The 24,510-nt window shown below is 37.3% G+C and overlaps 1 protein-coding gene across 1 annotated transcript in view; it reads right to left on the bottom strand.

The window, feature by feature from the left end:
- SEMA3E (semaphorin 3E) overlaps nt 1-23,995 on the bottom strand; it is a gene marked incomplete at its 3' end in the record, with an annotated part of 71,803 nt that extends 47,808 nt beyond the window's left edge. The window contains 3 exon segments of the mRNA XM_082003215.1: nt 8,453-8,572; nt 14,705-14,764; nt 23,885-23,995. Coding sequence (XP_081859341.1) covers nt 8,453-8,572; nt 14,705-14,764; nt 23,885-23,980 — 276 coding nt within the window. The 5' untranslated portion in view covers nt 23,981-23,995.
- Between the last annotated feature and the right edge of the window lie 515 nt (nt 23,996-24,510).

Genomic DNA, 24,510 nt, shown 5'->3' with positions numbered 1-24,510 from the left:
GTGTGTAAACTGGGGTAACTTTGGGCTCCACAGAAGAACTTTGGGTCAAGTGCAAAATGCTAAAAAGAGATTTCTCATTGTGACGCTGTGCCAAGAACTCAGCACTTGAATCTATGAAAAGAGGAATCTCAAACAGAGGTAGGTTAGTGACCTTGACTGTATACACACCATCGAATAGCATGTCTGGTTCTAGTGTCTGCACTTCCAGAACATGTGAAAATAGTGCAGACAGGTCACAGGAAGGACACAAATATGATTGAGGAATCCTTGTGACAGGAGGTTTAAGGAGCTATATTTATTCAGCTTATCAAAAAAAGTGAAGAAGTGGCTTGATCTTTGTGCATAGGTACTTACATCTGGAAAAGATGTGGAAAGATAATGGGAGACTTTTCAACTTTGCTATCAAAGGCATATCAAGGTTAAATGGCAGGAAGTTAAAGTTAGATAAAATTAATCTTAAGTAAGTGGCTATTTCCTAACATTGAAAGTAATTAAATATTAGGACAGCTTACCAGAGAAATAGTGGAGTTACCATTATCTGGATTCTTTGCAATGACAATACATATTTTCCTGAAAGTGTTTTAATTTAATGACTGGAAGAAATTGTCCATGCAATGTGTGACTGACTATATAAAATGTTTTAATGGTTCCTTCTGGCCTTTGTTTCTATTTATGCAGCATCCATTATCCCTTTCCTAGTAAAGCATGGGAAGAACAGAATTGCCCTTTCTTCATTATCCTTACTGAGCTTTACCTATACAGCTGTTCTTTAAGGTAATTTTTATAGCCAAAACTGATTAACTTTGATTTCTCACATAACCATATACATTTGTTCAGAAGGAACTTTTTCTCTCTGATTCACAAGAGGGTATTTGTTTGGTTGGTTTTTTTTGGTAAGATTCAGAGATTGACCAGTTGCGTTGTGTTGTTATTGGAGCTGGTGCAGAAAATCTTTTTCATGTTTGACTATTACTTTCTCATTTTCTTCAGAGTACATAGATAAGCCATTAGTTCAGTAAGAAATACTTCATCAGGTTACGGTTGATGTGGGTCTTCAGCTTTTTGTTTTTCCCTCTTGCAGAACAGCACCTTTGTTGTATGCGGTGAGCATAGGGGTAATGTTCACCTAATTAATTTCCTGCTTATTATGAGTCTAGGTATCATTTCAATACCTCTTGAAAAGTATGCATATTTAAATTCCAAAACCTGAAATGCTTTAATCTAATGGAACTTTGGGTCTTTTGGTTGTTTTGGTGCAATTTGACAGCCTGTGATGTGGGCATTCAGACTATATGATGTAATGAACCCCTCTGCTAAAAAATTCTATGACACTGTGTTGCTTACTTGGCAACACTTCATATATATGAACACTTGATATTGGTTTAAACATCACACAGCTTAATGACTAGTTTCACATGGACTATAGATAGAGAGGACTGCAGTAAATAAGTAATTTTGTAATATTTAAGATTGCAGATTCAATTCTGAAAGTAGAGTGAGTTGAAAAATCTGCTAAAATTTAGTGGATGGCATTCTAAGTGGTGGGCTTTTATCCATGCAGAGGGACACTGAGTCTCTCAGCAAATATTTTCAGGGCATGAATTCATCACACATTCTATCTAATGAAGGACTGACCAACACCCACTTCTGTTTGGTCAGTGAAAACAAATGTTCCTCCTCCTTAATCCTCTGTAAACTGAGAGCAGAGATGAGGTAATAGGAAAAAGCATGGAGAGGGAGTAACTGGGCAGAGCGTTGTTTGTTTTGATTATAAAAATACATCAGAAACAATATCCTAAAATAATAAATATAAATACACATACAATTTTGTTTCTTAACAAAGCTGAAAGAATGATGACGTTTCTGAGTGCTGGTCAAGAGCAGAAAAATGGTGTCCTGTAAAAATTACACTGAGATATGACTGAAACATTCTCTCTTAACTTCCATGTTAATTCACTTCAATTTGTTAAACAAGAGCTGAGGAGCTCATGTTGCCTACATTTGTTTGGGGTGGAGAGGCAAATGAAAAGCTTATTACACAGTTGAACCTTACCCTGTTTTTGCTTGGAATCACAGAATACGTAGAAAAAGAAGTGCCCCTTCCCACATCCAGTAAACAAGAAAGAAGAAATTCCAACCTGACAGAACTGTTCTCCAAGCAAATAAACCTGCTGCTTCACTACAGGCGATGCCTTTCTAACAAGCCTTAAAGACTTAGACTTTAGAGCTGTTATTCCCTGATAAGCAGAATCTCACCTGGCTAATTGAAGAAGAAGTAGCATAATAAGGAATACATCAGATTAGGAACACCTAGAAGAGACTCCCAGGAAACAGTGCATTTTGTGGAAAGGGTGACAGTCCATCAGCCTTCTCAGGTGGAGAAATACAACTGGAGGCAGTTAACTGAGTTAGATGAGGCATTGAAAATGGTACTCTGACAGCTCAATGTACATAATAAAAATTTACAACATGTTCTGGAAGAAAAATTCTTCCCATGACTTTCATTCCCTCATACGGTTTTGTCATGCAGAGATGCCTTCCTCTCCAGGAATCAGCTCTATCTTGTCACCATATAGTTTGCATAGGAAGGATGCATATGCAGTTCATCATGTGAAATTTGTAGTGCAGGGTGCCTTATTGTTGCTTTCCTCTGAAAAAAAATGTTGATTTTAATGAAATGAGATCTCTTTCATTTCTGGATGGTAGAAAAAAAGAAACTGGAGGAACCTAGCCTTTTCTGACCTGCATAGATTTGTGACATTTGGAAGAATTTCATGAAGTCACAGAATCACAGAATCATTGGGATTGGAAAAGACCTTCAAGATCATCAAGTCCAACCACCAACCCAACACCACCATGCCCACTAAACCATGTCCTGAAGTACCACGTCTACTAGTTCTCCAAACACTTCCAGTGATGGTGACTCCTCCACCTCCCTGGGCAGCCTGTTCCAATGTTTGATCACTCTCTCGATAAAGAAATTTTTCCTAATATCCAATCTAAACCTCCCCTGGCGCACCTTGAGGCCATTTCCTCTCGTTCTATCGCTAGTTACCTGGGAGAAGAGACTCACACCCACCTCACCGCAACCTCCTTTCAGGTAGTTGTAGTGAGCGATGAGGTCTCCCCTCAGTCAGTGATAAAGAATTCACTTACTGGCTTGCAATTAACTTGCTTATGGTTTTTTTGGACAAGATTTTGTAATATAGAATCATAGAATCATAGAATAGTTTGGATTGGAAGGGACCTTTAAAAGTCATCAAGTCCAACCCCTGTGCAATGGGCAGGCACATCTGCAACTAGACCAGGTTGCTCAGAGCCCCGTCCAACCTGACCTGGCATGTTTCCAGGGATGGGGCGTCTACCATCTCTTGGGGCAACCTGTGCCAGGGTTTTACCACCCTCATTATGAAATATTTCTTCCTTAGATCTAGTCTAAATTTGCCCTCTTTTAGTTTAAAGCTATTACCCCTTGCCCTGTTGCAACAGGCCCTGCTAAAAAGTCTGTCCCCATCTTTCTCATAAGCCCCTTTAAGTCCTGGCAGGCTGCAATAAGGTCGCCCTGGAGCCTTCTCTTCTCCAGGCTGAACAACCCCAACTCTCTCAGCCTGTCCCCATACGAGAGCTGTTCCGTCTCACTGATGTTTTTGTGCCCTCCTCTTTGATCTGTTGAAAACACCAATAGTTGTTCTGTCGGCAAAGTCAGCATTCCTATTTTTCCAAATTTGTAATTTATTTCTAAATGGCAGCAAAACATTGGGTAATTTGCTGAAATGTTTAAATTTGTGAAAGTTACATTAATCATAATCAAAGTAATTAGAAAGAGAGAGAAAGATAAAAAGCTACATGTTGCTGTCCGTGACTATAACTCTGTATTTTTAGAAAGGTAATATCTGGCAACAGCTTTACTAAAGTGAACAGCCTGGAATTCCAAAGCAATATTAATTAAACCCATATTACAATAGAATGACTGTGTTAAACCATTACATGTTCAATTTTTTAAATGTATATAAAGAGTATGATAGAATAGATAATTAAGTTGATTTAGAAAAATATATTTGGTTAGACTTTCATGGTACAACACAATGTTTATTGCTTGTTGTTTTATATGATCAACATATTAAAATATAATTATTTTTATTAAAACAAAATAAATAGTATCATGAAATTTCTATAAACTATGAAAAGCATGAAAGAAGCATTTCTATAATGCTAATGTATCATAACACAATTTGATTGTGAAATATTTTAGAGAACATTTCAGCTACTACATAGTAAGTTAGATTAATATTTTCTAGAGAGACTGGTTAGGAGAATGGACATTTTTATTGGGTTTTTTTTGAGAAACTTAATGGTTCTGATTTTCCATAAATTCCAATGAGTAATGGTCTGCCAGTGAGGCAATACATTTTGTCTAGTTTTTGAGACAAAAATCTCCTTTTGGGTTCACTATTTGTTGACAAGAACTCAGTGTTCTGCAAGACACAGCTCAAACCTGGTTTTGGATAAGAAAACATGAGTTTTCTCAAAAACAAAAATATGAGTTTGTAGTTGCATAAGAATGTAAGACTTTATGCAGAAAGCAGAATGCTAGATGGGGATGCCATATGGTATGATTATGATCATGATCATGGCTTTCAGATATTCTCACTGTTCAAAGGAAGAACTGCAATGCTTAGTTTTCTTACCAAATGGGTATTCAGAAATGGATTACTTTAGGTAAACATCCGTTGCAAGCCAACAACAAAATAATTTTCCTGCAACATGGGACTAGTACACAGCAAGAACAAGAGCCTCAGATAGATATTTTGTTCCACCAGACTGTTCCTCTTTTGCCTGCTCAGTAAATTGCAAGAGGAAAAGTTATAGAAAATATAGTCCTGCTATTCTATCATGTTCTTAATTGCCTTCATCTCTAATTTGTATTTATATACAGTTTGTCATTTAAGAACCCTGCGGTTTTTACTGAGGGTCACATCTTCCCTTTGCTATCAACTCAGGAAGCACTACTGAAAATTATGGCTAAAGTCCCTGACCCCAGAGCAAATATTTCCTCTATGTTGATACTGCTGATTCATAGTTCTGTATGGAAGAGTGAATCTAACTTCATATGCTGTGTTTAGCTAGGTATCTAGACACATAGAATCTTCTATAAGGGCTCCCTTTTTACCTGCCACCCTTTAGACCTCAACATGCCTGCCAAAGCGTCATTGTTCAAATGTATAAAAAGCCCAATATACAGCTTGTGTTACTTAGTTAGATTTTACTTATATTGAAGTTCAATATATTTAATAAGAAATGCCAACAATATCTAAAACATGTTCCTTTCAGCTAGCTGCATATTATGAACTGCATTTAACGGCATATAACTGCATATTTAAACCAGTGTTTATCCTTCAAATAAAAAGTCTGAATTTTACTAGTTTTTGAAGAAAGATGTGTGGGTTCCTGTTTCAGAATGAAATAGTATCATTATATTTTTAAGACTGCTTCATTTGTTACTCTCCTTTTCATCATAGTCAGACAGTGAGAAAGAGGCAAGAGAGTTGAGGTGGAAGAAATGGGGAGACAATCGGAAGTCATTGGACTGGGATACTCTGACCAAACAGAGACACCAGCAGAGACTGAACTGCAGTTTTCAGAGGAAGGATCTTGTCCCTTCACTTCTTGCAGTTACACAACATCCCTATCGGTCAAAGAAAGCAAGATTACAATTTGCCCACTCAATCACATACCATGTGTTATTTTTAACCTACCACACACATAGCACCTGTCTTTTTTAATCCCGAGAGTCAGGTTTTCAGATAATAGAAACTAATATAGCCACTTATTAGTGTAGCAAATATATTTCCTGTTGGTCTACACAAACAGAAAAATGGTAATTTTCCCATGACTTCAGTGTGGGTAAAATTTTGTAACCTCAGCTTAACAAGGGAGAATAATAAACAAAAGGAAGGGAAGGAAGGACAGTGATACATAAGGGGAGCATCATGGGCCACACATTCTTATATAGGAGTCTTGTTTCTCATTTTTTGTTTGTTTGGTTTCTATTTTTATTAGCCTGTTGCTTATGCTTTCTTAAATAGTGTTCCTAAATATACAGAGATTGCTTCCTTTAAACTGTACTAGGAAGCCTGACAGGAGGTTCATGAGAGGAGCAAAGAGGACATGCAAAGTTGCCTTATTTTAAAATTGTTTATTATTTAGTTCCGTCCTCAGTTTTAGAAGACAGTGTGTTTCTGCAATTCAGATAACTTCAGATGTAAGTGCTGTGCGGGGGTCTTAACTTTTGAGATGCTTCTGATTTTAACAGCAGTTGGAGGTGCACAACATGGATTGGACCCTTGGAGATTGTTTCTCAGAAAAGTTTATTAGCTTATTTGAATCTTTTTTACTGATGTAAATAATTTATATATAAGTACACTTTAAAAACTCTATATCTGTAACTAATATTTATTCAAGTCAAGTGTTTATTTTAAATCAGCTCTAGAAGCTGTCCTCTGTTTTCCTGCTGTTCTGACCAATAGACCAATAAACAATACTGTAGGTATGGGACAAGTCTGGATTGTAACTGTCAGTGAAATGTGCAGTACAACAATTAAAGTGACGTAAGAGACAGAATAAAACCAGATTGGTTTGGAGACCTTAAGCTGAAATTTGTGAGAGAAAGAATTAGGGAAAATATATTATTTATGAATTGATAAACTGGGTAATTCTCATGTGGAATAACTGAGAAAAAAATCAAACATAATTCAAAATTTAGCTTTAGTTTTCTAGTAAAAAGAGAGTTTTTCCAATTTATGGAGGTTCAGCTGCATAAAACATGAAACGCAACTCTTTCATATTTTCTTTTCTGTATATATATACACACACAAGCTTAAAGTTTTTGGCAAATGTTCTGAAATATCTGGAAATGGAAAGGAAAGCACTTGTCACTTTATCTATTTTGAAGTTTTACTTTTCCTCATGGTCATCAGTAAGGTTGGTCTTTATGGTTCACTCTGTATTATTTTATAAATAATATCCACAATTTTTAACCTGCTTCCAACGCAGAATCATATAATTGCAATCAGCTTGAAAATCCCACTCCTGGACATAGGTGGAAGCAAGAAGTCTCTTGGATGGTGCTTTAACACCAGCTCCGTAACAAGTGCTCAGCTTTACCAGGAGACATCACTAAACATGAACCAACTAAGCAAGATCATTGTCTCTTCCTGACATTTGCCAGTAAAAAACAATCTTACCTTTGGGCTACACATGTTCTCCATCTATTAAGTCCCACCTCACAAAGTGCATGATCAAGAATCCCTGGTCAGATTCCTGAAGTGGTCATCATATGTGTACCTCTAGCTTCCTAGTGAAATCCTCCTCTGGCTGCACGGCAGCTCAGTGGGGTCCCTTACCAGCTTTTTTACCATATAATTGAATAAATTATTTCTTCAGCATTACAAAGTATATGATAAGGAATAACTTTGAGTGTCAAATTTTCACTAAGTCTAGACTTCCAAGGTCCAAACCTAGTAATGTAAATTATAACTTGTCCACAGATTCAATCTGGTAACAGCTGTAGAAATTCATCCCTTCTAGAAGGCTTTTTTATGTCAAGTATTTCAAAATATATTAATAAACTCCATATATTTTTTAGACTGCCAATGGGAGTGTGATGAAACAAGGATGCAAGAAAGCAGAATATAAGCAGGATCAACCAGTCCGCATTCTCCATGTAGCAACACATAGGTTGCATATAATCAGGATTTTGTTGAATGCCTAAGGAGGCTTAAACACTAACTTAAAATGAGAGCTTGGTAACTTAGCTGATTCTTTAACTCTGATCTAATATGAATGAGACAGAAGGGATACAAATTTCTGAAAAATCCAGGCAATTTCTCTTTTTGCATAAGAAATACATTGACAAAATCAATTATATACTGCATTTAATGACCGTCTCTGAAGTAGTTTCACTCAGCTACGTTGTGTAATTAAGGAGCTAACACACACTTGCTGGATATGATCAACGCGAAGAAGCTGAATTTAACAAAAAATTATTACAGTATTCTGTCTCCCGTCAAAGTAATATGTTTTTTATATGGTGTATAATTTCATTAAAAAATGCAGATTTAGCTAAAACCCCCCAAATATTTAATAAATTTGGTAAGAATTGCTGTATCAGCTTATCTAGTAAAAAAAATCTAAGATGAAAATGACTTTGAGTTCTTTGCATAATTCTCCAAAATGTAGTTTCAATAGTTAGTGAGTTCCTCTAGTCATGAACTAGACCAGCATTTTACATTTCATGAATTTTACACCAGCATTACATTTCATCAATGGAAATATCTCTTGTATAGTTTGTGTGAGAACGCCGAGAACTTGATTTTAAATATTTATTTTTAACCATAGAGGCTTTGCTGGAATCCAGACCAGAAGAGTCACTACTGTAAAACAAATTTCTTACCTCTGATGGATGTCCAGCTCTAATAAAAGTACAGAGTGGATCAAAAGCTCCTGTTCCACAAGCTAGAAGATGTGTTCTGTTGTATCGGTGAAGGACACGGATGTAATTTGCACATTCATCCTAGTTTACATAGAAAATAAACATAGGAAAATATTAGCTTTTTTTAAAAGACTTTTTTTTAATATCTCAAATGCCCTTAGGTGATATTCTGCATATTGAAACTTTTTATTCTGTTAAATATAAAATCTTATTTCTCCCACTTCATGCTAGTACCCCAGTGCCACCAAATTAGTGGATGGACAATTTTGACATGAAAAAAAGTTTAGAGCACTGATTTATCACAACTCATCTTAGGTGCTTAACCAGTTAGAGTTATTAAGTTATAAAACACAGTTCTATGTTCCTTTAATCTCAGAGATATTCTGTAGATCTAATTTTTTTTTTTTTTACTGAGTATTATTAGATGGACTAGACATTAGATTCGGAGCATGAGATGTGAATAGTCAGCAAATGGCTTCTCTCTCAAGTTAAATAAAATTTATCTCAAGAAAAATAACACTTTTTTCTTACATTTTTTCTGTAAGACCACTGCACCATTAATTCCTTGTGTAATTAATTGCTAATCAATTTTTTTTTTAATTTTATAGCCTCATGATTTATCTGTTCCCACTGTTAAAACCCCCCTTTCAGTAAGAAATTATTCGTTTCCCCCAGGACAATACTCTGGGACTCATTATTGTATTTGCAGATTCATAAATATTACAATTAAAATTTTTTCAAACATCCCTTTGAGATGTGGGGTCATTATCCTTTCTGTGCTATATTAGAAATGGAGACACAGAGATAAAAGTATCCACTGATTTTGGGACTCCTGGGACTTGGTTTTACAGAGTATTTAACATTTTAAAATAAATTCTATGTTTGGAGCAAAATTTCTGTTCTTTTCCACTCATTGCTCAACATTTCTGCAACTCAGACCCTGGGTTTTAAGACACTGACACCAAGTTTAAGGAAACAATTATAATGGGATTAATCTTAGCTAACTTTCGCTATTCTAAGGTTTAGACATGTAGTTTATGTTATTCTCTCAGGCTTTTTCAATAGTCAACAAAGAAGGCCAGACATCTCCAAAAGGCAATTAATTCTATACCAAAATGAATATGTAAAACAAAGTGGAGGAATTTCAGATGTTCAAAAGAACATTTGCTGTCCTTCACTGATGATTACTTTAGGCTTCAGACTGCTATATTTATATGAGAACAGTCCTGGGTCTTACTGACCATCTGCAAGAACTTAATGTCACAGAGGATGAGTGTCTGTGGCAGGGCCGTGGGCAGAGTTCAGCTCTTGCAAATGCACATTGGGTTCAAAACTAAGAAACAATCTTTCTTTTTTCTTCAAACCCTTGTGCCATGCAGTGTAAGTCTTCCAACTGCTCCAACAAATAAATAAAGATATTAAAGAACACTCTCCTTTGCTACATGATTCTCCTTAACCATTCACCTTGAAGGTACGTGGAGGACAGGGAGGTGATTTGAAACAGGCACCATAATTTCACCAAGGGCAAGTCCTGCCTGACCAAACTAGTGGCCTCCTATGATTGGAGTGACCACATCAGTGGACAAGGGAAGAGCTACCAATGTCATCTATCTGGATTTGTGTAAGGCCTTTGACATGGTCCTCCAGAACGTCCTTCTCTCTAAATTGGAGAGATATGGATCTGATAGGTGGTTCAGTGGTCAATGGCTCAATGTCCAGATGGAGACCAGTGATGAGTGGTGTCCCGTAGGGGTCCGTACTAGGACCAGTACCGTTAATACCTTCACCAATTACACAGACAGTGGGATCAAGTGCGCCTTCAGCAAGTTTGCAGATGACACCAAGCTGAGTGGTGGGGTTGACATGCCTGAGGGACAGGATGCCATCCAGAGGGACCTGGACAAGCTTGAGGAATGGGCCTGTGTGAACCTCATGGGGTACAACAACGCCAAGTACAAGGTCCTGCACTTGGGTCAGGGCAACCCCCAGTATCAGCACAGGCTGGGGGATGAAGGGATTGAGAGCAGCCCTGCCGAGAAGGACTTGGGGGTACTGGTGGATGAACAACTGGACATGAGCCAGCAATGTACGCTCGCAGCCCAGAAGGACAATTGTCTCCTGTGGTGCATCAAAAGCAGCATGGCCAGCAGGTTGAGGGAGATGACACTACCCCTCTACTTTGCTCTGATGAGACCCCACCTGGAGTACTGCATCCAGCTCTGGAGCCCTCAGCACAGGAAAGACATGGACCTGTTGGAGCAGGGCCAGAGGAGGACATAAAAATGCTCCGAGGGCTGGAACAACTCTGCTGTGAGGACAGGCTGAGAGAATTGGGGTTGTCCAGCCTGGAGAAGAGAAGGCTCTGGGGACACCTTATTGCAGCCTGCCAGGACTTAAAGGGGGCTTATGAGAAGGATGGGGACAGACTTTTTATCAGGGCCTGTTGCGACACGACAAGGGGTAATGGTTTTAAACTAAAATAGAGCAGATTTAGACTAGATCTAAGGAAGAAATTTTTCCCAATGAGGGTGGTGAAACCCTGGCCCAGGTTACCCAGAGAGGTGGTAGATGCCCCATGCCTGGAAACATTCCAGGTCAGATTGGACGGGGCTCTGAGCAACCTGATCTAGTTGAAGGGAGGTTAGACTAGATGACCTTTAAAGATCCCTTTCCAACTGAAACTATTCTATAATTCTATGATTCTAAGATATAACATGCTAATTGAAAGAAGCAGGTAACATACACAGGCAGGTAACCTATTGTGTAGTTAAATATTATGTATATGCAAAGGTCAAATAAAACGTGCAATATATTACTTTTGTAATTTTGTCTAATTTGTTACTTTTTTAAAAAGTAAACTAAAAAACCTGCATGAAAAGTCTTCCTTCACATGGTATCCACATTGTCTCTCATCTGGACAAAATTTTTTAGACCCACTGAAAAAAATCTGCTATTTGAATTGTTAAGGAAATTGAGAGAAGAATGAGTTGAGATTAGTGGGATGTGATCCTCTACGCATGGATCAGTGCTCAAAGACAGAGATGCCCATTTTGTATGTGAATTTCAGAAACATTTGCTGACTGGTGGTAGCTGAATGGTAATACACAGGAATTTTATGACGTTTTGCCATTTTTAAATATTATATTTAAATAATATTTAAATAAATGATGATATTCCTCATTCTCCCTCCCCTCTAAGTATGACCTTCCTGACTTATCCCTTCTGTTCTCTCTCAGTGGTGGTCTGGTCTTTACTCCATGGTTTCTTTTTTTATCCACATATATCTGCAGCTCTTGATCTTTGTCCCATTGAAGTAGAGATATTTTAGGATTTTTTTTAAGTGGGCAAAAATTACACATTTTTTCTCGTGCACCTTCATAGAAATGCCTGGAATTTTCTGCAGAAAAAGCAGGATGAGGCAGATACCAAATATAGAAAAAAGTCATTCTAAATGGATAAATTTATCATGTATAAACAAATGAAAAAAGGTGCTATTTTGGGAAGTGTCAGGCAACTAGGCATTGCTGTTGACCCCACTAATAATATCATGCACACATAACAAGAAAGAGATGCATCAGCCAAGGGGACATTAAAATAAGTTTTCCTCCTACTATATTAATTAAGTGTTGTGGTTTTCTTTAGGAGGGTCTGTAGAGATATTATTAGATCTGTGGAATTTTATTCATCTGAAACTTCCCAGTGTGAAGGAGTTGTTAGTCATCACTGCAGAATTTGATTTTTATGTTTGAATTATTTCCAATTCTGATAAAATAATTGAAAAGATCAAAAGCTCTCACACCACAGGCCAGTAGGTGTCTTTCCTGGCACACTAGATGAGAGCACAAGGATTTTTTCCTTGGCTTGATCCAGATCAGAAAAGTGTGGCCAGAATTTAAGATGATGCACATGCTGTTAAGACAAGGCTTTTCTAACTGCCCTATTGAGTCTGATACAAGCTCTCTGAAGCTGTCTTTATGACTACAATACTTGCAATTTTACTGCTACAAGATGAACTGGTAACTTTTAAAGGGCGTAAGTGCTTGTAAAAGTGGCCTGTTCTGTTACACTGAAAGAGGTAGCAGAGAACACATGAAGTACCTCAACACTGAGGTACTTACTACAACATTTTCAGTTCTATTAAATATTAATTATGCACTGAGTAACAGTTCTTTTGCAGAGGAAAATAAAGAAGGAAACAGTATGGAAATAAGCAAAAAGATTTAAAAGAACACTGATGAGTAACTTTTTTCTGAGACTTTGCAGAGCGAAAAATAACATTAGAAACAGCAAAGGGTTAATTTTAAGACATAATGCCATTAAGCCAATATTGGTTTACAGGTACAAAAAATGAAGGTGGAAAGAAAAGTAATAGGAAAGTTTTTGATTCAAATTTAGATTCCTTTCAGGTTGAGCAATTTATCTTACTGAATTAGATTATTTAGATTTAGATTCCTTTCAGGTTGAGCAATTTATCTTACTGAATACCAAGAATGATAATGAAAGGTTTTCATTCATTATAAGGTTTGATTATAATGAATTATCATTCATTATAAGGTTTCCCTGGAATTAATTGGTCTTACTCGTTCACAAAGTCCCACACATAATTAGGTCTCATGTGAGGATGAGGATATTCTTTGGTATTACAATATTTCCAGCTTTTACAATTTTAGCAGCTTTTCTTAAAGCCTCCAGTTATGGAGTATTGTGTTTATTTAAAAAATCTGTGATTTTCTTTTAAAAAATAGAGACACATGGCTTTCATAGTACAGGGAGATGTGGGAAACACATTATTTTTTTAAAATTATTCCATTCATTACAATGTAAATTTGAAGACTTAAAATAACAGACTGGATTGAAAAAGATTTTGAGTATTAGGGAATCTCATGAGTCTGAGGGGGATACCTTTACGTTACATTGGAAAAACAGTACCTATTTCTATATTTATTTAACACAAAGAATATTGTCAAAGAGGCAGAAAATAAATCCCATCATGTAGTAAAGGAAAGATGACGCAGCTTTAACTGTAATAACCTATTCTGAGAGGTAGTATTAAATAAAGTTCAGAGAATTTGAGGTTTGGATTCATTTAATATAACCACCAAGTTTGGATAATGTAGAAAACCACCATTTTCACCCAAAGCCAACCACACCCATTCTCAAGGGTACAAAAGCATCCAGAAAAATATAATGAACTTTTAAGATACTTCAAAAAGGATCAGTTCTAGGCCAGGTGAATGTAAAGAGTCAAGTATCGAGTTGGAGTTTTTATTACTGTTATTTTCTAATCTGGTTCACTGATTCCCTTGATGTGGACAGTTCTCATGCTTGTACCGCAACAGGAATCTTTATAGCTTCCTAATCTTCACTGGGAATTTGTTGTGGTTATCATCAAGGCTGCCTGTTTGCTGTGTTTGTGTGGGAAAACTGTGCATGTGCCCTTATATGTCCTACGTTCCTGTCACTGTTGCTATAAAACTATCATCATTTTCAAATCCTTCGGTACAGTGTGAGCTCTCTCAGCTGGGGGATTTATTAGGTGTCGTACTTGCTGTGTGTTTATGAGGTGCAGATAATGAGCTTGGTGCACTGCAAAATTAGAGAGCTCCCATCCAGAAGAACTTTCATCTGTGGTGTCAATGATATCAGCTGCTGTATGTCAGTGAGCTTTCAGGTCTTTCCCCAGGAACCAATTACAGCCAAAGCGCTGGATCACAAGAACAAAACAGTTTTGGGGCTCATTAAAACTGAATATTTTTATTAATATACCATAAAACCTATAGGGTAAAACATTTTAGAGCATATTTTATAATTGCTAACAATTTAAGTGTTTTTTTGAAATTATTCTAGAGAATGTGAATTTTAAAGATAAATTAGAACATGAAAAAATTTAATGGAGGAGGTATCCTATGTGTAGGAAAAGAAAGGGAAACAGAAATGGTAAAGGAGAATTATTAAGGCATGTTTTTTGATATCACCAGAAAAAAGAATTAGGAGAAAGTTCAGATGATCAAAAGTGTTCCTTGCCCATTTATGGCTTGAAAAGCAATTAAACTAATAATTCAGTGTGTTCACTGTTACTCATTTTTAAGCTGCAACACTTAGAATTATATCTGTGCTTTGATCTCTCTGAAGTTTAGGGATGCCTGAATCCTTGTTTTGGACCAACCACTGGTGTAATTAAAGTGTATTTGATTTGTAATTAATGATACTTACAGCATCTCTTCCTTTAATTATGCATTCTTCTGCCTGCAGAGGTGTACTAGGCCAATGGATCTGAGGGAAAGAAACCCAAACATAAAAAATCATTCAACTGTCAGCCTCATCATATCAAGCCAACTTTTCCACTACTTTTCCTGTGAAAGATTCATAGAACAGAATTATAGAATCATAGAACAGCCCAGGTTGGAAGGGACCTCAAGAGATCATCTGGTCCAACCTTATGAAGAGAGATCCTTTGTCCTCTTTGTAGCTGCCCTTTAAGTACTTGAATACTGTAATGAGTTTCCCCTGAGCCTTCTCCTCTTCAGGGAGAAAAGACCTAAGTCCTTCAGTTTTCCCTTGTAGGGCAGCTTCTTCAGCCCTTTGATCATCTTTGTGGTCCTCCTTTGGACCCTTTCCAGTTTGTTCACATCTTTCTTGAATTGTGGGGACCAGAATGGGACACAGTACTCCAGGTGTGGCCTGACAAGCAGTGACTAGAGTGAGATGATCATGTCTCTATCTCTGCTAGTAATGCCCCTGTGGATGCAGCCCAGGATCCAATTTGCCTTCCTCGCTGCAGCAGTGCACTGCTGACTCATGTTCACCTTGTTGTCCACCAGGACCTCCAGGTCCCTTTCAACAAGGCTGCTCCCCAGCCACACAGATCCTCGTCTGTACTGGGTACTTTGGTTACGTTGTCCCAGGTGCAGGACTTTGTACTTGTCTTTATACTTATCATACTGTATATACACTTTTAATTGTATGTTATAAAGTTTAATCAAGTTTCTGTTACTTTTTGAAAATTTTTCAAGTAAAATATTCTAGTTATATTTTTAAATATCTATAAAAGTTTACAATAAAGTAAGAAATATTTTTGTTGAAACAACTGTTTTACTTAGGGTAACTCAGCAAACTTAATACTAGCCAACAGAACTTAAAGGAAGTTAATGTACAGAACATTTTATATAAATTCAGTACAAATGCTTCTGCTAAATTGTCAGTGACTTTCAACATAAAATATTCATTCTGAACTACTGATTTCCTGCTTTAAGTGACTCTTAGGAGAGAAAATAGTTTACAGTGAAGTTAATGAGGGTCAGCAATTAACCTCATGGGAGTAGGATCAGCTCTTCACAGTCAATTACTAGAAGTGAAGTCAAATTACACGTGAGAATTTTTTCAGTTACCTACTGTATAAAATCTATGTTTCATTCCAGATGCATGATTTGTTTGGATGAAAACAATGTTAAACAATGACTGAGCAGACTGGAATGATTACTTCATTTCTTAGAACTTTTAAAAGTGAAAACAAAAACATGTTCACTTCAGTGAAATCAGGCTTGGCTGAAATCAAATAAGTATCAAAACATGAATATCATCATTAAGACATTTTTGTCAATAGTCCAATCACAAATTATTATACTATCTGCAAAACATTTTAAAATTAAGTCCTTCTTCTGCTAGGCTTGTTTTTCTTCATTTTTTGTAATTTTAATATCTTAGTTTTCTTGAAATAATTCTAACTCAAGAAAATCTGGGGATAAATTATAAGAAAAGTAAATTGCAAGAAAAATGGGGATAAATTATAAATCCTGGAGGCCTAGTGCTTAAAGCTATATGTTATTCTCGCCAACTTCAGCAGCCTGTCAGTGTTCAGGTCTCAGTGCCCAAATCAGACCACCGATGTCCAGACAACATCTAAATCTTGCAAAGTACCTAAAATTAATCAGAACATTTGTATTCAGTCAGATGATCTTATAGTCATTTATGTATGATCAGAAGTAACTCTCACCTAGGCTCTGTATTGTTGCTGTGTTATCTGGGGAGGTATCTGAACTCTGCTGAACTCCCATGAGAGCACTCATCCAGTCACTCTGATCACACCATTCCTGGTTCACTCAGTGCAAAACTCAGGGTCCACAGTTGTTTACTTTACTCACTGTCAAGGACTGAATAGGCAACCAAAGTGCCTAAGTCAGGAGATATGAATTCTAGGATCTCTTAAGCCTAAAAGTTTGAAGTCACAGCTTCCACTTCCCAAAGAAATGTTCCAACTAGCAGGCTAAAATGGGGGCTTTTGCCCATGTCAGGTATAGGTGGCTGTTAGGACCAGAAAAACCACAGAAGGAATGAAACACTTGACTCTGTAACCTAATATTATGTACAGTGTCTGTAGGTAATTATTTTGTATTTTAGTCCCAGTTCTACTGAAAACATTTTATATACACATTTTCCACTTGAGACATACTGAATTAAATGCATGCACAAAATTAGGAGAAAAAAGCCAAAGAGGTAACCCAGTGCTCCTGCTTTATCTGGAATGTTGAAAAGCAGCTGCAGTGTAAGCAACAAGAATTTAGCTCTGAGCACAGAATCATAGAATCAATCATAGAATGGTTTGCGTTGGAAGAGACCTTTAAAAATCATCTAATCCAACACCCTGCCATAGACAGGGAAATCTTTCACTAGACCAAGTTGCTCAAAGGCCCATCCAACCTCACCTTGAACACTTCAATGATGGGGCAGCCATAACTTCTCTGGGCAAGCTATTTCAGTGTCCCACCACCCTCATTGTAAAAAAATCTACTCTCTTTCAGTTTAAAGCCTTTATCTCTTTCCCTGCCACTACAGGCCCTAGCAAAAAGTCTCTGTCTTTCTTATAACCCCCCTTTTTATATTGAAATGCCTCAATAAGGTTTCCCTAGAGCCTTCTCTTCTGCAGGTTAGACAACCTCAAGTCTCTCGGTCTTTCTTCATAGGAAAGGTGTTCCAGCCCTCCGGTCATTTTCATGCCCCTCCTCTGGACCCTAGTTTCCACTTGGATATTGAGCCATTAGACATTGACAATGTCCAATGTCCAACCTCTTTGGACATAGCCATCTAGCCAATTCCTTATCCATCTAGTAGTACATCCATTAAAATCCATAGCTCTCCAGTTACAGGTAAGAATCGTAGGCCTTACAGAAGACTAGGTAGGTGACATCTGTAGCTATTCCTTTGTCTAGCTACAGAATAGCTAGACAAAATCTGTTCTTGTCTGGCTTTTGTCAGATGATGCAGTCACTCCATTGTACAAGGCCACTAGGTTAGTCAGGCATGATTTGTCCTTGGCAAAGCCTTGTTGGCTGTTTCTAATCACCTCTCTGTCTTCCATGTGTTCTGACATATCTTCCAGGAGGGTCTGTTCCATGATCTAATGAGAAGCAGGTGATGTGTGCACAAATCTCTTGCAGAGATGGAGGGCTTTGCTTCCTGGGTGAGTCACCCTAATCAAAACGCTAATATGTAACAGGAGCTACCCTCTCTCCCTGTAACTACCACTGCTGCTAGGTATGTGCTTTCCTAAGTGACTACTGCACAAAACCTTCTCCAAACGAAGCCCTGGTTCTGTGTTGGTTCAACCATATGTGTTTCCTATTGGGATGCTTGTAATGGCTTATCTTAGCAAAAGATGCCTAACAGAGGAATTAGACAGACGGACATCTCTGTAAGTTTTCCACAGGTTGTGCAGAAAATGTATAGGAATCTATCTTAGATGTTAGTAGCAAATTATCTACCTCTAAGGCAAGCCCATGTCAGTTGCCTGAAGTACATATGAGCCTCCTGAAGAAGCTTTATTTATCCAGAAATTATTATTTAAGACTCAACTCTTTCGAGGCTTATGAGCCTTAACATAAATGAGCATTGTTTTTAATCCCTTCAAGATTATTTTAGACTAGAGACTAAGAAAACTTCTGTTTATCAGATTTTGCTACCATAACAAATTTCAAAATTTGATTTTACATGCAACTTGGGTCTAAGCAGAGTAGTAAAAAATGTGTATAGTAAAAAAATACTCTGCAAAAAGTAAAAAACATATTTTATTCTTTTTAATCTTGAAATCTTCATGAAGATTTCTTAGGTCAGTAAAACATCTGAGAAGAGCTGTTGGGTCTGTTCTGATCATTAGCAAAGTAATCTATAGTAAGTGGCTCAATGCAGTAATACTTTACTAAGATGTTCTTACTGTACTTAATTAGATTTATGTAATTATTGCTGTTTGCTTAACTAGCGTAGGATAGGATGTGTTTGCACTGCATAGAAATCCAGATATTAATCAACTGTAATGGTAGTCTTTAAACTGCCATGTATAATTTTTCTTGATGTTTATGCTTTGAAACTACAACAACTGCCAGCTTTAACTTTGAACTGATTCTTTGCCAGGATTACAATCTTTTGGCAAGCTGTCAATAACTATTGTTGGGAAATTTTCCTGTTCATCTAGACTGAAATAACATCACACTAACATACATTTCACTGGGCTGCGTGCTTGACATAATTATTGTCTTGGACATAATTTTTCAAAACTTTTCATCCCCACAGATTACTGTGAAGTAAATTTTTAACTTGCCTGTTTAGTGATGTTTTCTCATCTTGCACCATAATATTATCATCCTTGAGACCTGGATAATGTAATTTTAGCACTGTATTTAAAAGACAGGGAAAAGCTACTTTTAAATGTATTCTTCATGGGAAAAAATGGAATTATAAGGCAGTACAGACAACAGCTTCTGAGCAAATTCAGATGGGGAAAAACTTTAATTGGAGATGGAATGCTAATTAGTGTCTCCAAACAGCTTCTCTATTCAGTCACTAGTCTCAAAAAACAGGACGGCATGTCTAATGAAAACTAATTTCAAGAAATTATGTAAACTTTACAGCACTTTAGGCCAAAATGGACTACCGTGTGAGCTAGTTTGAACTCTAGTGTATGACAGAGCAATTAAGCAATTCAACTATCCCACCCCTGGTTTAAGTCAATAAATAGTGCTTAATTAACACATAACTTGTGTTTGGCTGAAGCACAAATTCTGCAAAAATATCAGGTTATGACTGGATATTAAATATATATATATATATGTATCAACAACTACATAGCCATCTTGCCTCTTGGGAGGTAGTTCCAATGGATAATCAAACTCACGGTTAAATATTGTGCTTCTTATTTCAGTTTGAATGTATGCACAAACCTACATGGTTTCCAAAAGAGGCATAAGCAGGCCCTGTTCTTGCAGACCTGTGTTCAGCCAGCTCTGGAGTGGAAATACAGCTAGCTTCCCTAGGGGCAGGATATATTATGAGGGTTCTATAGTTTATTATAAGAGATATAAATCCTAATCTGGAGCTATCTCATACTAGATCAGAAACAGCACATTGAAATCTGCCTGCACAAGCCTGTTTACAGAAGCAGGAAGGCTTCTCTTGAGAGAAAGACCTTCAGGAGCTCTTTGAAGAAGAAGCTAAGAAGAAGGACTACCTGTAAGGAGTTTATGGGCAAATAGGAAGTACAGTTTATTTTCACTCCAACAAGAGATGAAAAGTAGAACCAAAGGTCATCCTTCTCTATGAGCTGTTAGATCAGTGGTGGTGAACTACTGGCATTGGTTCAAGTTTGCTGTCAAAGATCTACTCTGGCACCAATTACAGTGAACTGAAATACTTTTAAAAATATGTTTGGCACCAGATATCAAAGTTAGTTCTCTATCAGTGTGTTAGATCATTACAAGCCTTAAAGACTTTGGATCAAATCCCAAATATGTGTAAATTTTTATTCCAAAGGTGGTGTCAAAGGGAATGAGATCTTAGCTAAAGCAAAGGTCACATGGAGGGTACTTCCAAAGCTTTGGCTTTACACAAGGTTCCGAGTACTTGTATGGCTTTAATTCTCTGTAAATATTGATATCCACATTTTATAATCTCCCTCATTCTTGCTGTTAGTGTTAGGGCATTCTTCATACAGAAACCAAAGCATGTGAGTAACTTTGTTTGGAAAACTTATGGTAATATAAGTTAAATATTATAAGCAAGACAGTTTTTGTGTGTATTTATGAAATGAGAGATACAAAGGGTACAAAAAATGCAAAGTAGGCAAAGGAAATAACATTTGACCAATGAAGAAGTGAGAATCTGTCCAAGATGGCATGGAAAGTCTATGCCACAGTTGAGAGCTCAACCCGAATCTCTGGATTCCTCAACCAGTACAAGAATGACAGTAGTTTCCTTCCCTGGAAGATTTTTCCCATTTTGTATGTATCTTTTCTTTACTGTATTTGAAAAGTGGTCAGGAAAATGCTTAGGAAAAAATATGCTTAGAATAATGTTGGTAGACATATACACAAACAGATAATAGCCTACATGAAAAAGGCATTAATTTACCCTTCACGGAATGACAGAATCACAGAATTACAGAATCACAGAATCATGGAATGGTAGAGGTTGGAAGGACCTCTGAAGATCATCTGGTCCAACCCCCCTGCCAAGGCAGGATCACCTAGGGCAGGTTGCACAGGAACACATCCAGTCGGGTTTTGAAGGTCTCCAGAGAAGGAGACTCCACAATCTCTCTGGGCAGCCTGTGCCAGTGCCCCGCCACCCTCACAGTAAAGAAGTTTTTCCTCATGTTAAGGTGGAACTTCCTGTGCTGCAGTTTGTGCCCATTGTCCCTCGTCCTGTCACTGGGCACTACTGAAAAGAGACTGGCTCCATTCTCCTGACAGCCACCCTCCAGATATTTATAGATGTTTATGAGGTCCCCTCTCAGCCTTCTCTTCTCCAGACAAAACAGCTCCAGGTCTCTCAGCCTTCCCTCATACGAGAGATGTTCCAGTCCCTTAATCATCCTTGTAGCCCTCCGTTGGATGCTCTCCAAGAGTTCCCTGTCTCTCTTGAACTGGGGAGCCCAGAACTGGACAAAATACTCCAGATGAGGCCTCAGAGTGCTGCTTTGTATTTGAAAGCTGAAGAAAATTGAACCTTAAGGAAAAATGTAGTCTATTAAATCCAGATTTATAGGATGCATACCTCATATGCATCACAAGTTGAGTGTTTTTGGAAATGCTGGTTTACTTTGGCAGCCTCAATGGCAGGTCTCAATGCAAAGGCATTTCACGTCCACTAAGCATTTTGCTGTTTTTCTTTGGGGGTCTTCTAAAACGCTTGCTAGAACTGAATTACTAGATCATTTTACAGAAGAAGGAATACATCTCTGATTGGGAATGGGTTTTAATTTGGTTTTTAGAGATCATATTCATATTCCAAATTGTGGAAATAAGGATGGCAATGAATTAAAACACATAAACTATTTTCTAGAACACAGAAGACAAAAAACACCTATGCAAATCTGCCCCAAAGCTACCAACTTAGTGAAACATCTCTTGCTGCTAGTGACTCGTCCTGATTTCCAGAGGATAAACCCCAGGAACTTGCGTCCACTCTTATACTTTCACTAGGTTATAACTGGTGTTTGAGATTTATTAAGTCTTTAGTCTGAAAAAAAAGGTCAAAGGCTAACCAACAGTTAAAGGCAGATTAATGAAGAACTTTGGTAATAATGAATCAACCAGTCTCTCAACTCCAGGAACTTCCCCCAATGTACCTGAATAATTAAGCTCTTGTATAACAGAAATGTCTCATTCCACACTTTTGCAGATAGTGCTGTGGGACAATCAAGTTTTCCCTAGCTATCACTGAATGGGATCTGCAATGAGCGAACACTGGGAAAAGGGAAAAAGATCATGCCATTTTATTCAAGGGAGTTAAGTCTCAGTGAGGTCATGTTTCCAAACATGCTACGTCAAGCTCAATTTATTCCAGGTTCTCATCTTTTGCACATCATAAAAGCAGGCAAGCAGGCAAGAAGAGCTTCCATTAATTTGTTATGCTCTGCACACAGGTCTCAAGACAGTGTGTATGGTTTCAGAGTAAATGGCTGATCTTCCATCTAAAAACAACAAGAAGGAGAGCAACAAACTTCAGGAATATGTCCAGATGGGATGATGGTGGTTGGACAGAAGCATGAAGTGTTCTGTCTTGTCATCTTTCCTCATACAGATTTACTGCCAAAGGGGGAAGAAGAGAGGGGGAAAAAAACTTATTTTATAGAAACAACTGCTTCCTAAATGTTTTCATATCCCTGAGTTCTAATATCTTGTCACAGGATATTAATAATTTTTATCAAATTAAAAAGGAGTTAACTCATATCTCACTGTGGAAGAGCAAAGCTCAGAATGTAACATTGTTCTCTGAGGAGTTAAAAAAAATTATTTTTTTTTTAATGTAGACAAGTTTTCAAATGTCCTCCCTGAGTATATCCATTTCCCCATATCTAGAATTGCCTTTCCCCAACAGTTTATAAAAAGGATAAAGCATATTATATCTGTTCACAGTAGAGGAACATGCTAATTACACTTGGAAATAAGCAAGGTGTTAACATGAGAATAGTGATATTCACTTACAACAAGGGGGCAGAAAGAAAATAATTTGAAACATCAGTGCTCAGTGCAGTATGGAAATCAATAAAATCATATTTCTCCAGAGGGGCTTTATTTACTCTCACTTTTTCATTCATTTACTAATTTGAGAATGAATGAAAACGTATCAAAATACTTTGGGGAAATTTCAAAAAGTAGATAAGGAAAAATCTGAAATATTTCAAGATGTTGTTTATCCACAGTCAAGACGGTTGGGGCAGAACTGATTAAGGAAGCCAAGACTCATATCAACTCAAACTCTCCACTTCAATTGCCAGTTTGGCAGTCAGCTGTCATTTCTATGATGTACCAGTCTCTCTGGCAGGATTATGACTTAAACCACCTTTCTCCCACAGACCACTGAGTAACCTTCAAATGCCACTTTCAGAAACTATGTAATAGCACCTCTGGATCAAAGTCAATGCAAAATCCAGTTTCTAAAGAAGGCTAAAAATTAGCTGCATGGTTTATGTTGCTATTGAATACCCTGTATAATTTATATGCTTTTTTAATTTTTTTTTTTTTTTTTACATTTTCTCTTTTGCTGTGGAAAAGTCACCCACAAATACCAAGGAGAAATTATGTCTTGATAGTATAGTGGAGATACAGAAATCAGATACAAAAGAAGTGTGAGATGCTCTAAACATCTGTAAACATGCTGAAAAGCAGTGAGAAATAACTATATGTCCTCCAGACCGCTTCACCTAGAGTGACCCTTATGGGTTATTACTGGGGAAAATAAGGTAATTAGTAGGTTTTTTTTAAAATATAAGCAGGACCTTAAAATTTGTGCACAAAACATCTGCAAAATCTCCGTTATCTCATTTCCAGTCATGCAAACTCTGATAGTTTGTGCTACACATTATAACACAAAGTGACTAATATATATAGCTTTTTACTCCACCTCTCGGTAGTTGTCGCTGACTCGATCCAAACTGAGGGAATACAAGAGGTCTCTTCCTCCCACAAACAGTCGCTCTTGATACTCATCCAGCAGCATGATATGAAGACCAAGATATCCAAATGGGCTATGAAAGACTGACGTCCTGTTTAAATCCCAGAGCTCTGAAATACAATTAGAGTGTGCGTGATAAGTACAAAACAGCTTAGCTTTCATGGCTTCATTTTCATATCCTCCTAGGGAACTAGACAAGAAGTTTTGGAACATTAAAATGCTACTCGTATAATCTTTGAGTAAGAAAGAGACACAAAACACTTGGGAACAATTTTCAAAATGGGACAGCTCTCCGGGAGATTTGTGTATGAATCTTTACATCATAATCTTTGTGCTCAACATACCATGAGGTGTTAAATAAGTTTTCTCCTGAACATTTTCTGAAAAGGAAAAAAAAAAAGTGTTTAGGACCTGAAGTACAAACAGGAAGAAATTAATGAACTGATGGAAACTGAAAAAAATTACTGGAAATTTTCTCCTTGTCTTTCCCTCCGGCATGTCAAACTGCAGGTTTTTACTGTACACACAACATTGTTCTGGTTTTGTTTTTGAGGTGATGGGGTTGTTTGATTTAA

This window comes from Phaethon aethereus, assembly GCF_964289735.1.
Source record: "Phaethon aethereus genome assembly, chromosome: 1".
NCBI lineage: Eukaryota > Metazoa > Chordata > Aves > Phaethontiformes > Phaethontidae > Phaethon > Phaethon aethereus.
Note: the sequence above shows the minus strand (reverse complement) of the source record. Positions and strands in the feature narration are given on the sequence as shown.